General features: G+C 40.4%; 1 protein-coding gene across 1 annotated transcript; it reads right to left on the bottom strand.

The window, feature by feature from the left end:
* Nucleotides 1-4,222: 4,222 nt before the first annotated feature.
* SPNS3 (SPNS lysolipid transporter 3, sphingosine-1-phosphate (putative)) lies at nucleotides 4,223-17,148 on the bottom strand. The gene is given in 8 exon segments (XM_054847449.1): nucleotides 4,223-4,518; nucleotides 7,660-7,812; nucleotides 9,709-9,899; nucleotides 10,818-10,884; nucleotides 11,777-11,928; nucleotides 12,504-12,640; nucleotides 13,100-13,165; nucleotides 16,905-17,148. Coding segments are annotated over 8 exon segments (1,251 nt in total). The 5' UTR covers nucleotides 17,113-17,148; the 3' UTR covers nucleotides 4,223-4,241.
* Between the last annotated feature and the right edge of the window lie 227 nt (nucleotides 17,149-17,375).

Here is a 17,375-nt window from a genome sequence, read left to right as displayed (position 1 = left end):
CTTTTCAGCCACAGCAACAGGAAACCTTGGCCTATATGAATTAAGCAATGGACTGCAAAGTACCAAAGAGCATTCGTCCCCCATGCTACGCAACAAAGCTTCACCAAAGGTAGAATAGGGTTTAATTCAGTTTTACCAGTCCAGCATGTTCCTTTTGAACAGAGAACACTACACCTTTGACGAAACATTCACATTCTTTCATGTGAAGGCCTCAATAAATTACAGCAACTTCTCAGAGTTGCAGGAAGCCTTCTCAGCAATGTCTGCTATTGCTCCAGTCCAGTGTGCTGCTTCCTGCCCTGACATGCTCACCACAAGCAGTCCTGCAAAGGCAGCATATGGTCCTGTCAGAGCAGCAAACTAAGCAGAGGCTGAGCTCAAGCACTGGCATGTGATGTTTGCTGGCAGGTTTTGCTGGCACAGCTTTGGCCTCTGACAACTACTGCTCTCCCAGGTGATGCCTGGCCACAATGTGGGGATACACACTGTCTCCAGCTGGCTCTGCAACTGAGGCAACCTTTAGGTTTTTGGCTGGGACAGGAGCAGAGTTTCGAGCTGTGCTGTGATGCAGGTCAGAGAAGAGACCTGGCTGCTGAACTGACTAGCACAAATATGGCTAAAAGAGTCTGTCTTGGGCTGGATACAGGGGTTTGAAGTTACACTCACACAGTAAAAAGCAACCATGAAAGCTGGGAAGTACTGTGTGAAACATGCAAAGCAAACACATACTTTTTCTTGTTCCCTTAATTCCCCGTTGTATCAAGTCTGTTTGAACTGAATTTCCAATTGGTTTGCTTTTCTAGTTTTAAATGGATTCTAAGAAATATTATTAGCCATAAATCTAACCCTAAAGGATGCTATTAGAAATACAATTTGTGTCCCAAAGTGCACGGATTTACTTAGTCTACTCAAAACAAATGAGAGCAAACACCTTCTTACACTTGATAGAAATGAAACAAAAGTGGCAAGTGGCTTTAGGAAATAAAATATTAACCAATATGACATAAGAATCTATGTCTAGCATGAACCCATGAGGTTTTGTTATGCAGCCCTTGGGACAGCTGGAAAGCAAGCAACAGCTCCTTCAGTATATCAGCCTTTGGATTTCTTTCTTTCTAATCATTTTAGTATTTAACATAAAATTGCAGCCAGTAATGAATAGCATAGTGTCTCTTAAAGCAATTAAGATCCTGACAACTTCTGACAGGCAGTGACCAGCACTGTTGGGAAATCTATTCTGTGGTTTACAATAAATCTTTGCTTAATTTGCATAACTCATTACAAGACTTGTATAATTGTTCAGATGTGCACATCATAAGGTAAAGAGAAAGAAGACATAGAACCACATTCTGAAAGCCTTAGATTTCAGCAGGTTTATAGGATGTTAGCCAAGAAGATAAACCATTCCTGTCTCACAGGGCTGACAATTTAAGGCCTGAATTTTTCAAACATCTTGCTGTCACAAAGATTATTTGAGTATTTGCACAATCAACCTCATGTGACTACCTCACTGTGTTGATTTTGTTTCTGAGATCTTGGCCCTTCATTCTACAAGCAGCTGAGTATTCAGAATCATGATCGTAATACTTTTTAAACTCCTACTAACAGAAGCGTAAGAAGCAACACAAATGCAACATGACAGTCTACGACTTCCTAGAAAAAAACCCCATGCCTTGAGATATGAGCGGGGGGGGCAGGGAAGGGAAAGGACTGAAAACATCGTTTACTGAACTTCAGTTTTTCTCCTACTGTACTTTCAAACAGTATTTCAAAATAGCATAGTGATATTCACTGTTGGATAGCTACTGCTATGCACATTCTAACATAGAGATCAAACATAAGTTATTTTTCAAGGCAGACACAGAACTGTTAATACTGCTACTGTAGAATCATTAGAAGGTATTGAGATACTGGGCAACAGCTAGTTAAGTGTTTTATGAGGTGAATAATATTCTCCCCCCCCCCGCCGAAGTCATTCACATGATGTAGAAGTTCTTTCAACTGGCAGCAGATAGCATATGATGGACAAGCAATTAGCAAGCCACAAATATGTTATTCCTCCTTCATATTAATAATTATGCTGACTCTGCAGGGATCTCATAGGACTAAATCCTTTGACTAATCTGTGTAAACAACATGGTTAAATATAGTCAGTAGCTGAAATTCCAGTATTAAAGCAAAATCCCCTCAGAAGATCTTCTGTTAATTCTGTTTTACAGAAGACCAAAGTGAACATGCAGCAGTTTCCTACCGATCACTTCAGTGTTAAAAATTTATTTTCTGCATCATAATAGTCTGAACAGGAATGCCACAGAATTAATGTTACCTTTATCTTTTTTCCAAAATACGATCCCATGCATTTGTCCTGAAATGCCAATGTGAGTGACTCTGAAGCTGCTGCTGGGGTAGAGTAGCAAGGCATTCATTCAATGCTCTTATTGTTCTCCGGACATTCTGCTCCATTCCCTGCAATCATAAAGCATTATTCTGAGCATGAAACCATTAGGATTCACTCAGTGTATTTATTAAACAAGGCTACTCTAGTCAGAAGTGAAGAACAGAATTCATTTAGCTTAATGGCATGTATTAGAATAACATTCACTACTAAATTGAAAAGAAAAAAAAAAGAATGCAGAGAAACCCACAAAACCACAAAACCTAAACCCCAATACTAGCAAGCTGAGAATGAGATAACAGCCTCTTAAACTGAAAGCCAAATAATTCTTAATTTCCTGAGTTACCATACTGAAATAGATCTTTTTAAAAAATGCATTAACACTCATTACATGCTTTAATCAGTTCACCTTATATATTGCTCTTTTTCCTCACAAAGAGGATTATCTGTGTGTTCTGACTAGCATGCAGTCTCCCTTACATCTTCCTAAAGCTTCTCCGTATCTAGTCACTGTTGATTTTGATGATGCTGATACTTCGTTTCTGGACACTACTGCTAGAACTACCCAGCAAACTGACCTACTCGGCAAACTGACCACAACGTGCCACAAGAGAACCTGTATTCCAGCTTTCATGCTTTTGAAGATTCAGATTACTTTTTGACACACCAGTATGAAGACTATAAGCAAAAGTATTCAAATATAATCTACATATAGATGTAAACTAATCTGTGCATACATACTTTTGGCTGCATAAACATGACTGTAGAGAGGGCTGGCCTGTTTGGTATCTTTGCTCAGAAATTAGCCCCTGGACTTGTTACAATACTAGGCCAGAGGAATGTTGATAAATATTTTTTATGACTCTGACTCATCCTTTCTTACACTGACCAACACAATGAACGTAAAGATCTTTAACAGGAGTACATGTTCCTGGTTATTTCCACAGGGAATTTCCAGTTATGATTCCATCTCACATTACAAAATACCCTTCCAGATGGCAAATGGTTGCTGTTACCTGACTGGTAGTGTAGAAGACAAGGTGATAGTTCATGAAAGAATAGTTTTAGATTGTCTTGTGCAACTTTAAGTCTTTCTTAAATCAAGCAGCTGTACTTGACTTCCTTGAACAGTAAACAGAGAGCATTTTAATTCTACTTTCAGACACCCAGACACACACAGCAACCATCTGTCAATCTAGGCACAAAAGCAATCCAGGAAAGCCACTGAAGTCTGCACAACGTAGCAAAACAACGCGACCGCTACAGGCCAAGGCCAGTATCCTGAAATTGCCAGCAATGCTATTTGCCACCTTTACCCGCGGTCCAGCTTCCAGGCTACTGGTGTGTGCCTGCGTCTCCCTGGAGCGGCTCTCTGCCACCACCCACCCTTGCTCTGCCTCTACCAACAGGGCTATCTTAACCGATGTTGTGCCCAGGTCTATGCCCAGCATGCAGGCAGGAGCAGGCTCAACATAGCGCCTTACGTCACTCTCAACCAAAATCAGCGTCCAGCCTCACAACTTTAAACGTCCAGCCCCTTACTCCCAGGCCAAAGGTGCCAGCCCCAAAAGGGCTGCCTGGCCTGAAACCTCCCTCAGCGGCCCTCGCACAGCCCCACTCACATTGGGGCTGCGGGCTCGCCTAGCTGCACAAGGGCTCAACATAGCGCCTTACGTCACTCTTGAACAACATCAGTGTTCATGCTGAAAAGTGTAAACGTCGAGCCCCTGCTCCCAGGCCAAAGGTGCCAGCCCCAAAAGGGCTGCCTGGCCTGAAACTTCCCTCAGCGGCCCTCGCACAGCCCCACTCACATTGGGGCTGCGGGCTCGCCTAGCCGAGCAAGGGCTCAACATAGCGCCTTATGTCTCCCCTTCCCCTTTCTCCCCAGGATCCCAGAAGATATTTTGCTAATGCTAGATAGATTGGCACTTAAAAAAGTGGAAAGGATGCTCATCTGGGCCACCATCAGAGCTATGTAGAGGCACAGAGCAGAAACGAACATGCTTGTGGCACAGATCAGAGGATCAACTTTATTGTTTATCTTCCTTAATCTTCTTGCAGCTTCTGCCCCAACAAGGACACCCAAGATTCCTGTCCCAATGGTAATGCCTCCAAATATTAGGCTGGTGACAAAGCAAAGGATTCAGTTGAGCATAGTAAGACTATACTGTGGGAAAAAAATGGTGTTAGCATATACCTTTAGTTTCAGAGGAATATTTAAGGGGAAACTTGAATTTTATTCCACTTGATCTAACCCTCCCACTCCTTCTAAATGGATTTAATCCCAAGCCTCAATTGAAGCTATGTCTCTGCAACTGAAGCTCTATCCTGTGGAGCAGATATTTTCCCTTTTGCAGAGCAGGTATTATGCACCCAGGCTCAAGGAGGCCTCTTCTCAGTATGACCTGGCTTGGGCATCCAGTGATTTACAGGAGACACAGTCTTCTCGGTTACCCTGTGAACCAATCTACTCAGTCATCCCTAAAACACAGATGGAATAACTCTGTATCACAATCTGCTGTCTTGGAAGAGATCCTATCACATGGAATTATATACATCTAAATTATAACCCTCTAGTTAGCACAGCTGAGATTAGTCACTTCTCTGACTACGGGAAACATCTACCACTTCCCAAAAGAGTTCAAAGAATACTGAATAGTTAACTAGTGGGAGGTCCGTGTAGTATTTTCTGAACACAGAATTTCAAATGCCACTCAGCTTTCTGTGTCTGCAAATGCAAATGTGTTCTCCAGGAATGACAAGTTCATGTTTTAAAAGTATGTGTTTGAATAGCTTAGAACATTCAGCTTCCAAGGGGACTTCCATATATGCTTTTCTCTCTGTCCCAGATGGGAGCCCAATGACAAAGCCATTCTCTTGCAACAAGACCAGTGGTGCCACTGATTGTTTAATGCATCATAATTCTCCCAAGGCAAATGGGGACAAGAGCATTGTGTTCTGAGCACAGTGCTTCTAAATATTTCAAAAAGTGCTACATGGTAAGTTCTGTGCATATTGCTAAGCTTTCTCTGACTGCAAAGCAACCAGTGAGGATATGATCTATTCCTTTAAACTACAGTGCATCTACTTTTAAATTTCTTTCTGGCTGATTAGGAAGAACTCAATAATCCTACAAGAAAAAAAATAAAAGTATTTCTATACAAGATATTTGTACTCTCCCTGTAAGTTCTTCAGGATTCTGATCCATCACTCACTATAGCTTGATAGTGACAATATAGATTGTCACCAGGCAGAATAACTATCTTAGAGATATGTCCAGGAGATGCAAGTTCCAAGGTGGCATTAGCTGATCAAAGCATTGATGGAATTGTGTTTAGAAGATTCATGGGTTGTAAACTGCAGTTGAAATAAACCTACAGCTGGAAGAAACGGGAACAGCACCATTCAGTTGACAGGGAGTAGGAAAGTACAGAAGCCTAGTTCTGGGGAAAGGCTCCTATGGGATCTTTTAGGGTCTGAGAATGCTCACTTATCTGTCTGATCTGTTCAGAAGTGTCTGCACAAAGACCTGCATAAAAACTTCACACTGCCTATTTATCTACCTTGAAAGGATTGAGACCTGAGTCAGCTGTTGTGCCATTTGAATTTGTGTTTCCAGGGAGTCTAAGTGACACAGCCCTGATCCTTAAACAAAGCCTGCAACTGCTGAACAGCCAGAGGGGAAAATGTCCTTAAAGTAGCCCTGGGCAGGTCTGGGAATGTGCAGCTCAATTCTTCCAGCACCACCAGCTACAGGTCTGACATCGTTGTTTATATTATGTTTCTTTACATCCCCATGGAATAACAGTCTAAAACCAGCCTTATGCTGCTTCTGGCACTAGCTTATGCCAAGGTTATTTTTAAAGCGTCCTGTAAGAAGCAGTACATGAAGTTAAACTATCAGGTTCTCCATTTTACTTCCCTGAAGACCATGTCTGCTCTAGCAACACTACTGTGGAACAATAATTCAGAAATCGGATTAGAAAACAAAACACAGGCTAACACCTTCAGCTTAATAAAGGAAGCATTTAAACTGTGTCTGTTAACAGTTTAAACTGTTCAGCTTCCCTTCTCTGCCTACCCTGAGCCAGACTCCTGAGTTCACTCCCTTCCTCAGCGTTATTCGTTATTAAGTGATGTGCCAATGGTGGCGTCCATGGAAAGACGATAGCGTTTCCCATTGAAGGACTTGCGAATGCCTATTCAATCCATCCAGTTACACTACAACTTGGAAACCACTTTTGAGTTGACTTGGTTATTCTATTGCAGAAAAGCAAAAGGACCCAGTTACCAAAGGACACACTCAAGGTATGATTAATGCTTTTCCCTTTAATTGTCTTTACCTGGAAAGACAATGTAATAAGCAGTTGGTTCTTGGAAATCCATCATGAAGGCAGATTGAAACCCGATTTGGGATGCCTCCAGAAGAAAGGTGGGGACACTTGTACGGAGGCTACTCATAGGGAGTCAGTACATAGAAGAGAAATGTCCCAGTGCTCACTGTTGTTTAGAGTAGCCGTGAAGACTCAAGGGGAACACAGAATACATTTTTCTATTCTGCATAACACATTGTAAAGAAAAAAATTCTCTTCCTAGCTGGGGGAAGGTGATCTCCAAAAAGTTGTATTATGATTACTTCGAAGTCCTCTCCTGTTGTAAATTCCCTTTGCCCATCCAACCTTTGATACTTATTCATGACTCTTTACTGGTCTGGACAGCCTCTGTAAGCAGAGCTCTGCTGGCAGTTACTCACAAGACTGAATTATCCTGTTTTGATGTAATGATATGATGCTAGATCAAAGTCATCAAGCTTGCTTTATGCTGGGAGTCACAATCACCTGGCCAACATGGCATGAGTTTTAAAACCAGACTAACAAGGAGGTAATAGGAAAGTGACCAAAACACAGGATCTAAACATACTTAGAAGGGTATTTAAGTAGCTTGGGGTGCACAGTTGATTGTCAACTGAAGTCTCCTTGCTAAAGCTGCTCCTTTCCCTGCAAGTGTTCCTGTTACTGCTTTTTTCCACTTTACTTCAATAGGGCTGGCAGCATCTTTCCAGTTAACCGAGTGATTATAAACAAACAAACAAATAAATAGGAATGTCTCAGCATACCTGGAAGCAATTTAGTCTAACATTCACTCCCAATTGCCTTGACAAGAAGTGTTCACAGTCACATGCTGCCTTCTGTCTTTGGAAACAAACTGCGATTTAGCACTGTGCAGTGTTTCCAAGTGTGTTTCCACAGTCGTGCACACCTCACCTGTTAGATGAATTGCATGATTCTTGGAGGCATGGTGATACAATGCCCTGGGCAACCTGAGCCCTGTAAAGAAACAGCGGTACCCACATCCCCAGGGCTCCAGTAACAGAGGCCATGGCAGTCAGACCAAGCGAGGACCAGACAAAACTCCAACTGAAAGTCAAAAGAAAGAAATGAGAGAGGCTAGAAAGAATGGGGTGTGAGGAAAAAGGGAAAGCCTACCTGCAATATCCAGGATTTCAAGCAATAATGAAACAATTCATTCAGACATCTTATAATCAAAATGCACTCCCTTGAAGATACGAATTTTGTTGAGGCTTCATCTGTTAACTTCAACAGTAAAGTACTAATTAGAGCAAAGAGTATGACCTACTGATTTCATGTAAAATCCCAGTCCTGGTCTCTTGCAGATTTCGCTGCCAACTTTTGCTAAAACCATTGCTATGAAATTTTTGATAGAACTACAACAATAGACAGTGGGAATGAATTTAATGGCTTAGTAGCTAAATGAAAGTGTTATATGTGCAAGTTTAAATGCCTCAGGATGGTTTTAAGTTGTTTGTGTAACCAATATAAATGAGAGTAACATCTGGGTCTTCCAAACTGCTAAGATGCAGTGGCTGAAGCACTCCTTAACTCTGCCTGAGTAAAAATAGACTCTCAGTCTGCACAGAGAGTTTTCAGACAAAACTGTCCAAATCTCTTCTCCTTCCTGCCCTATTCTATGAGAAAATTAACTTTTTACTAGTCTCTCTAGCTAATAGTTCAGCAGAAAGCCCCATGTGAGGTCAATAGGGAGGTATGAAATCTTAAGACTAAATAAAAGTGCTGCAAATGACCAGGTGACCACCGGACTAGAGGATTTGTTAAGATATGAACCTAATTCTTCACCTTCTAAAGATAACGGGCTCTTGGACATGATTAAAATTGGAACCACCTGGTTTTTGGCAGTATGCTCTTATGCTTTGGAAATCAATTGCTAAAGAAAAAGAAAATCAAAATCTATTTTTACAAAATTGCTGGAGGTTTGTAAGGAACATCTTTGTAGGAAAGCAACTTTGATGATAGTCTAGTTGTTGAAATGTCCAAAAGGTTAATTTTTGATTCAGGAAAGTTCATTTTTGATTCACTTCAGACTGTACTGCCTACAAATTGTGATCCCACAAACTGGATCTCTAATGTACTTGCTATTCTGGATGCAAACAGGATGCAAATCTAATCACCAATTCGAAAACGCTGGATCCTCTAGAAGAGGAACAGTCCAAAGACAGACAAGGTCCCAGGAAAGCAAGTCTTTAAACCAAAAGCATTTGCTGGGGACCCCGGGGCAGCAGCCTGCAGGCACAGGCAGTGCGGAGCCGGCTCTGGCACAGCTGCACAGCGGCACCTGCTGTTCTCAAACCGGATCCATCTCTTCCTCCCTGCCCCTAGCAAGGGCTCACGGAACACACGGTCACAAGGCGTGAGAAACCTGCTCCGAGCAGCGTTTTACTTTGTCCAGCAGGTCAGCTGGTGTGGACTTTAATTTTTGTGTGGAGCATCTGCCAGCCAACAGACTAGCTGGTCAAAACACATGTACAATTACTCTATAAACCATATTGGGGTCCTATAGGCTCTGACCTCTTGTATGAGGCACAGCAGGCTCACAAATAGCATATAAGGACCGCCTGAGACATACTAATGCAACCTTCCTCAGGCACTAAGAATTACAGGTAAAGTTACACCTGCAAAATATGCGCTTTTACCAATCTAGCTTACCCTATATGTTAAAGCAAGAGAGAAGGGGAAACAGTAGAAAGTAGAGTTGGATTTAAATAGAATCACACTGCCATCAAAACTTTGCCTCCTTCCCCCTCCTCAGAATGGGAGGATAGCAGAAGCAAAGAAATTTTTGATCTCTTGTGTACCTTTCCTGTAAAAGAGTGGAAGAAAGATTTTTATTAATGGCATTTCAATCATCTTGCATAGAGCAGGATTTGATGGTCATATTTCTAATAATGGAATGATCGTTCCTCAATGGAGAGAACCTCTGTTGCTAAAATCACTCACTTCTTGACAAGTGATATGACGTCTTGACACCAAGTAGTCTTGGCAGTTCTCTGTACACCTGGTTTCTCAGCGGCTACTTGTATTGTGCCGGAGATGCTCAGTGCTCTGTGTATTGCTGTCCTTCTCTGGACCCTGAGAGGGACCAGTAGGATCAGAAGAACCAGTGCTAGACCTCCCATGCAAGGAGTTATCTGTAGACACAAGGCTGGTTAGATCAAGGATGCTTTTTTTCTTATAGTGAAAACTCTACAGCAATTCAAATTCACTGTTAGAATTGCATCTCAGAGAATAGCAGATATATTCAGAAATAGACGTAACTTGCTGTTTGTAGGTCATATTTGTAAAGAAGAAGAGTAACTTTGGTGATTTATAGTGATCTTTCCTCCTCATCACGGAGATATATGATCACTCCCTCTGATTCTGGAGAAAAACATATGAAGAAATAAAACTGTACCGTAGTACTCTGACCACAAATGCAAGAATCTGCATCAGTGTTATCTGAGTAACATCAGACTGTTATTCCAGTAAACATTCTTCCCTACTCATCTTGTACTTGCTAACTAATTTTACAGATAAATTAGGAGGACCTGACAAAGTACTTCCAAAGCACTGTTCAGTATGTGTTCAGCATGGAGAGACATCATGATGACATGACCAGAACAAAAGAGGGTTTTTTCTTGAAACCCTCACATCATAGAAGTTGTTCCCAGCAGCATTTCAGAAAACAGTATCTCTATTTTCCTGAAGAATTATACTGGTGCTACCAGTGTAATGATCATTTTACCTTCAGTTTCCTCTGTTTGAGGAGGTCCTGGTGCACTGATAACCATTCCAAGTGTGTCCTCAGGTAAGAGGAACACCAGCACCTGCCCTGGCTGCTGTACAATTTCACCTATGCCTGCTTTCATTATGCAAGAGCATAAATGTTCTGCTTGCCCTGCAGGAAGAGTTCTCTCTCTTAAACACCAAGTTCCTGACCATCAGACAGCACAAAGTCCTTCCACTGCTCACGTCTTTTAACACAATGAGTACAAGTAATCCAAACCCCAGTGATGATGCTGATTTTACAGAGAATGGCTCAGCCCCATGAGTAGAAAGGAAGAACTCACCCTGAATGCCCAGTGCCAGTCACCTGTGACCTCTGCCATGCTGGCTGCTAGGACATAACCAAGACCACTGTAGGCAACAGAAAGGAATAATCAGTAGGCACCAAAGAATTCTTGCTGGCTGAAATGACATGTCTTGCCAGGTAAGGAGAGCACAGAGAAGCACTCATAGTTTTCAAAATGGATAAACAGAAACAATCCTCATGGTCTATGCTAGTCTACTTGCCAGCCAGTATTAAAAAGAGTCTAACCTCCTCAGAGCAGACTTAAGATGGTGGCAAAAATGTCCCAGATTCCCCTCGGAATACATATTCTGTAGAATGGCACTGCAAACCCAGATCAAACAGCCCATAAAGCAGTTTATTATTTACTCTTTTCTGTGCTAGCCACATGAATTAAGCCTGCAGGAATTCCTTTAGTTTTAATCTGCCTTCTGGGGTTAGCCTTGACTGCCTGCTCTAATAAAGAGTATGCCTCCACACCACTTAAAAAAGCCTTCTCCACCTCTTCTTCAGACACAATGTCAATTTAACTAAAAGAAGAGAGGGAAGTTCCAGTTCTTCCTTGGAAGACATTTAATGGGCGGTTCTTGAAAAATTTGCCAGGTAAACAAACATCTGAAAGCTTTTGTTTTCCAAAACCCAGAAATAAATTACTTACTCCCATGCACATACTTATTTTAGAATTGATTCAATATTTTATTGAAAGCCTACTGGTTTTCAGAGTTTAGATCTTCCCTAAAAAATGTTGGTGGAGAAAAAGAAAATTTTTCTTCAAAGTAAATACAGAAATAAACCTTACCAGCTCTATTTAAACACACTAAGCAAGTGACAAATCCTTTTGCAAGAGCCAGTGCAGATATACATCAAAATCCATCTAATCAAGGCTCAGGGTATATTGAATTGCAGGCATGGTCAGACAGAATTTCAAAAGGCTGGTCAGTTACTAGCAAGCAAACCAACCTTCCCACTGGAATGAAGATATAGAAGACAGATAACATTGTGGTCCTTTTTCCTTCCTCAAACAGGTCTGCAATGGTGGTAGGTGCTATTGTGGAATAACTGGCTGTGCCAATGCCAACTAGTCCTTGTGAAAGAAAGAATATCCAGTAATACTGCAGGCAAAAGACATATTATATATAGTCCAAAAAAGCCCATGAAAGAAAGAAAGAAAGAAAGAAAGAAAGAAAGAAAGCAAGCAAGCAAGCAAGCAAGCAAGCTTACTATTAGAGAGATGCATTTTAGTGGATCAAATGTGCCAGAGGAAATAAGAATTCAGCTGCCTTTTGCATATATCATACTCCCTCTACTCACACCTGCTTCCCTTGCATCACACTGCTGTGCTTTCTGCACTGTACTGACTTGTAAGAGTGACATCCAGAGGGAATTACAGGATACAGTCACTAGACCACAAGCTTGCCAAACAAGTTGCTGCACTGTAAGGTCGTAATCAACAAACTTTTCGCACAGAAATAAGGTCCCATCAATTGCAACAGCAATGTCTGGGTTCTCCATTGCCTAGGCTGGACTTCACAATCCCATAAAGCATTACTGCACAAAGCATTTAGTCCAGGCTTGGGGGTGAGTGCTCACGGACAGCTTTTGCAAATGTGATCAGAGAAGGACTCTATCAACTCCTGCAAGACTTATGCAGATTATTTTCATAGTACCTTCTAAAAAAGCAACATACCTATTCACTGATGAATGAACTGCCTAATGTTACACCAGACCAGAAGAAAATACCAGCTCCAAGGATGATTTTCCTGTTGTACCGGTCAGCGAGGTATCCAAAGATGGGGGCAGCGAGCATGTAACACAAGATGAAGACTGGAAATCCAAGAAGGAGCAAAAACAATATTGGTCAAATTATTTTTATTGTACGTACTCCTTACCCCTCAGACAAACTCAAGTTATTTTTTAGGGCAGAGGTTAAAGTCAGGCTGAGTTTGTAGAACTAGTAGGTAGACTGATATTTAGAAGATAAATGCAGATTCAAAAAAACCTATACAAAAACAAAACATGTGTGAATTGCTCAAGATCTGTATTTCTTGAGATTCCTTCATCTTTTGTGATTCACATACTGTGAGATTTTTGAAGGACTCAACTCCAGCCTTCACTGAACCAGAGACTTTCAGTTTTGCATTATAGTCAGCCTGCCCACAAGTGGAAGTGAGCAATACCCCACGAGTAGGAACTAGAAGAAATAAGTAACTAGACTGTGTTTTAGGAACAGACCACAGAGATGCAAGGCAAAGTAAGCTATCTGAACTTAAGAGTTTTTATTACCTGTTTGCAGTAGACCTGTATCCCCATCACTAAGCTTGAAGTATTTCTGTATATCCAACAGGATCCCTGCAACAGAGTCAAACACTGAATGATGGCAAAGTACCCTGCTCATTCCTTGTAATTCTATTCATTTGCCAACTCAAAGATTTATTTCAAGGAACAGGGTTTGCAAGAACTGCAGCACATTTCGCTTGCTAGTTTACATATAAACCATTACTCTGCCACAAGCACAGATACACAGAGAATTAAAAATTCTTATCACTATAGATAAAATTCATGATCTTCCACTATATAGATCTTATAAGAGTCAGTTTACCCGCTATTTCAATCACAACTGCTCTGTTTCTTTTACACCATTAGTACATAAGCACATAAACAGTTTACAGTTCAATGTTTAATAGACACTATGTGGAACAAAACAGTAGCAAAGTTTTGCAGCAAGGAGACTGCTATCTTCACACAGCTAATCCTAAAATTTTCCTAATTACCTTAAAACATTAAGATGAATTGAATTTCCTTCTGTTAAGAAAAACTATTAATATTTTCAGTATATACAGTATTCAAATTAGTGCATGTTGGATTTTTCAGGATGCAAATGGCTACAGTCTTCATTAGCCAATGGTGGCTAAATCAGCCCATAGCTAGAGAAATACTACTGTAATTCAGATCATGGTTCCAATCGTGTAATTCTGTTTGTATTTCCATGACAATTTTGCAGAGATCAGATGAGATATAGATAACTGTGGAATTACAAATTAACTTTTTTGGTGGTGACAATGACAGACAAACTTCACCAAAAGTGATCATTTCTATTTGTGATAAACGGCTGACAGAAATTCCATCTCGATTTCTAACCATTCAATATCTGTGAAAAAAAGCTAGAAGAGTTGTCAAAAAGAGTGGAAGAAAGTCACACAAGCAACAGACTGAGGGAAGATCCATGGATCTGGCACCTCATGGATGTATGAATGCTGTTGAGACAAAAAGGTCATTTTTATCTCTACATCACGCCAAGGCTGCAGATCTACCATCTCACCTATCTTGCATTTCTGCATTATATTCCTGAAAAAAAAAAAAAAAAAAGCAGAAGATAGTGCTTTGAATAAGCATGCCTTTACTTTGATATTGAAAGATAGCAATTAAAAAAGAAATTTCTGTTCATGCAGCTTTAGTTTTGCCAAAATAGTCAAAATCAAAACATTATTAAGAGAATGAAGCCACCACTTAAGAAAAGAAGTTTGGTGTAAATTGTCTGCTATGTTCACAGAAGCTGATCTGCAGCAGAATGGAGCTCAGGGTTAGCAAGAGGTACCTACTCTGCTCCTACATGTGTTTTACATGTTATGCCATATACTATGCTGCTGCGGCCACTTAAAAGCATTCTTGAGCCAGCTAGCTTAATGGTAAATCTATGCTCTCCCACAGTACCTGTGGCTGCAGCATAAGCAGTCTCCTCACCATTTACTGATGTGACTTGAAGTCAGTGTAGATCAAGGTCTAGCCTAACAGTAGCACCGGAGGATTTATAGCTGTTTCTCAATTACTCTTGAACATATTCTGCATTTAGGGTTTTCCTAATAGAATTTTAAGTGAGTGACTTCATTCAAACATTTTGCATCATTAAAACAGGACAATCAATCATCCGTTCTTTCTGGTAGCTGACTATCAACACACAGAAATACTGTATTATAGGCACTTCAGTTTTGGACTAATAGAGTATTTAGAACAAATGACAGCTAACACAAGACTTGAACTGAACCACAACATCATCTCAAACTAACTTTCACACTGAGCACCATTAAAATATTATCCCCACCACATAACTGGAATAACTGGCCTGAGCAGTTATTGGCAAATTACAAAGCATTGATCTGAACAGCTTGGAACAGAGTAACAGATCAGAGAGGGGATATAGTCTGCATGATCACCATTTTTAACAAACTGAAGACTCAGTTCCAGCAGACAATTAAGTGGAAGAGCTTGTTTTCTGTGTGAAGATTGATGCAAACTCTTGTCAAAGCCTGTTAGCAAAACTGCCCAGAAATCACAACTTCATAACTGCCACCAGCTTACTTTTAAACAAATACTGAAGCCTCTCCTTCTTCACTTTCCTGTTAACTTATATTTAACAGTATGTTCATACATATGGACAGACAAACTCAAAAGTACTGATGCAAGAATTCTGCAATGCAGCTGAACTCTAGCAGATGAACAGTGTATTGCTGTGGTAATAAACTGCATTTACAGATTTCCCCCATGGCCCAAGAGGTCCTAGAGCTAACTAAAAACTGTTTTAGTCATATATTGTAATGAAAGTAGATGTTTGATATTTCAAAGGCCTGGACACTAGCCCCACCTCTGCTCTTGAATTCTTACATGTCCCTGAAGGTACCTCACTCACAAGAAACTGAGCATGTTAACAAGGCGGCAAGCTTTACTTCACAGGCCTTTTTGAAAATTTTAAGCTCTTAGCATGCACAGGAGCCAAAGGATAGTTCAAAGCCTGGAATGAGCCCAATGACTGCTTGCACTTAATACTTCTAAGTGCATACCCTCCTAGCATCCCAGTTCTTGCTCGAAGATACTTTCATCCTCTCCTGTCCTCTGCCCTTCTCCAGGGAAAGTTACTTGGCAATAGAACTCACACATTGAAGTTTTTTCACTAACAGTCTTGCAGTATCATTCAGCATGCACTCCTACTTGTTTCCTTCCCTCTTATATGTGTGGTTAAGAAGTATTCAAAAGAAAAAAGCTTAAACTCTTAAACTCACTAGCCTCTCAATTTTTAAAGATACTGACCGAATGTCTTAAATTTCTGAATGGTCTAAGTAGTAAAAATAATTAGTTTGTATATATTACTAGATATTAATTCCAAATGTAACAATCCATCCTTTGGTTTTTTTCAAGGTTTTAAAACATTTATGATTTCCAGGCCCTTCAGAAGTAAAATATAGCAAGTTCACAACAAGTGTTTCCTCCTAATTTATAAATCAGATCCCTGGAAGCATGATAGATGCTTAGGAGTGATGCTAAATAGAAGAATTTATACAGATCACAGTGTACATAGCAGGAAAAACCATAGATTTCCCACCAGTTTACTAGAAGCAATGCTTTGCTGTTCACAGCTAGGTTAAAAAAAAAAAAAATCACATTTTGGAAGAACGATATTATTTGTTAGAAAATAAATTGTAAATTTGGTAGGTAATGCTTATGGAAGTGGGTCTCCATTCTCTTTACACAATCATGTTACACTCTACATTGCAGAAATCACACAATTTCTGGCAGGCCATGAGGAAGTTAAGCCTCCCCCTAAACAAACTTGCACAAAGATAACATATTCTTTGTACTTTTAATGGAGGGAATGGCATCACTATTCTTCAGATAAAGGGATGCCATATCTAATCTCCTAGATCCAAATAAGGCCTGGTAAGCTGCTGTATACAATAAAGGGAAGCTTCTTTGTCAAATCTCTGTAGAATTCAGACACAAAATAGACTAGTTGCTCTGCATGCTAAAGTCTGTTTATAAGAGACTTAGATTTAAAAATATGAATCTTAAGCATTTAACAGATGTGATTTTTATCAGCATTCTACCTACCACTAATAACTAATACATCATTTATTGGTCTTTCAAGATTTGTAATTGGAAGTTCCATTAAGAGTATGATCAACAGGCTAAAGCAGATGAGAGAACTATTAAAAAGACATAAAGCATATCCTTACTTTAGAAAACACTTGTAACTACAAAGTAGAGCTGTTGAGAACTTAAATTTCCTTTTCCTTAGAAGGAGAAAATAGGCTCTCACCTGGTACAATGAACCAATCCATGAAATTTATTAAATTTGCATAGCACAGCACAGCAGCTATCAGGTAATTTCTCTTTGCTGGACCATTCCTTGACACAGACACGAACAGACCGTGTCTCACATGTGCTGCAGTAGCTCCATAATTCTGCTCCTCAGGAGGTGGCTGGGACTGTAAGCCTGTGTTTTCATGTGTACTGGGGTTTTGCATATTTCCCAGAGTAGAAAGTCACCACAGATTATGAAGTGTTTCCTTAGCGCACCAAGCTACAAGTCAATTTTGTGTTCACACTATGAGGAACTTCAATCACTACAGTCATTTCCGGCAATGAAGCCCAGCCACTAAAAACTGAAATGAAATGTTCCTTCCAACAGGAAGAACTTTACAAAGAAAGAAGCTGCAGTCCTGTGTTTTTGCAAAAGCAAAAGTGTTGAAGTGCTAGACCATGAAGACAAGGAAAAGTAAATGTAAAC

Source organism: Grus americana, chromosome 19 (assembly GCF_028858705.1).
Source record: "Grus americana isolate bGruAme1 chromosome 19, bGruAme1.mat, whole genome shotgun sequence".
Classification (NCBI taxonomy): domain Eukaryota; kingdom Metazoa; phylum Chordata; class Aves; order Gruiformes; family Gruidae; genus Grus; species Grus americana.
This window is presented reverse-complemented; position numbering and strand designations above follow the sequence as displayed.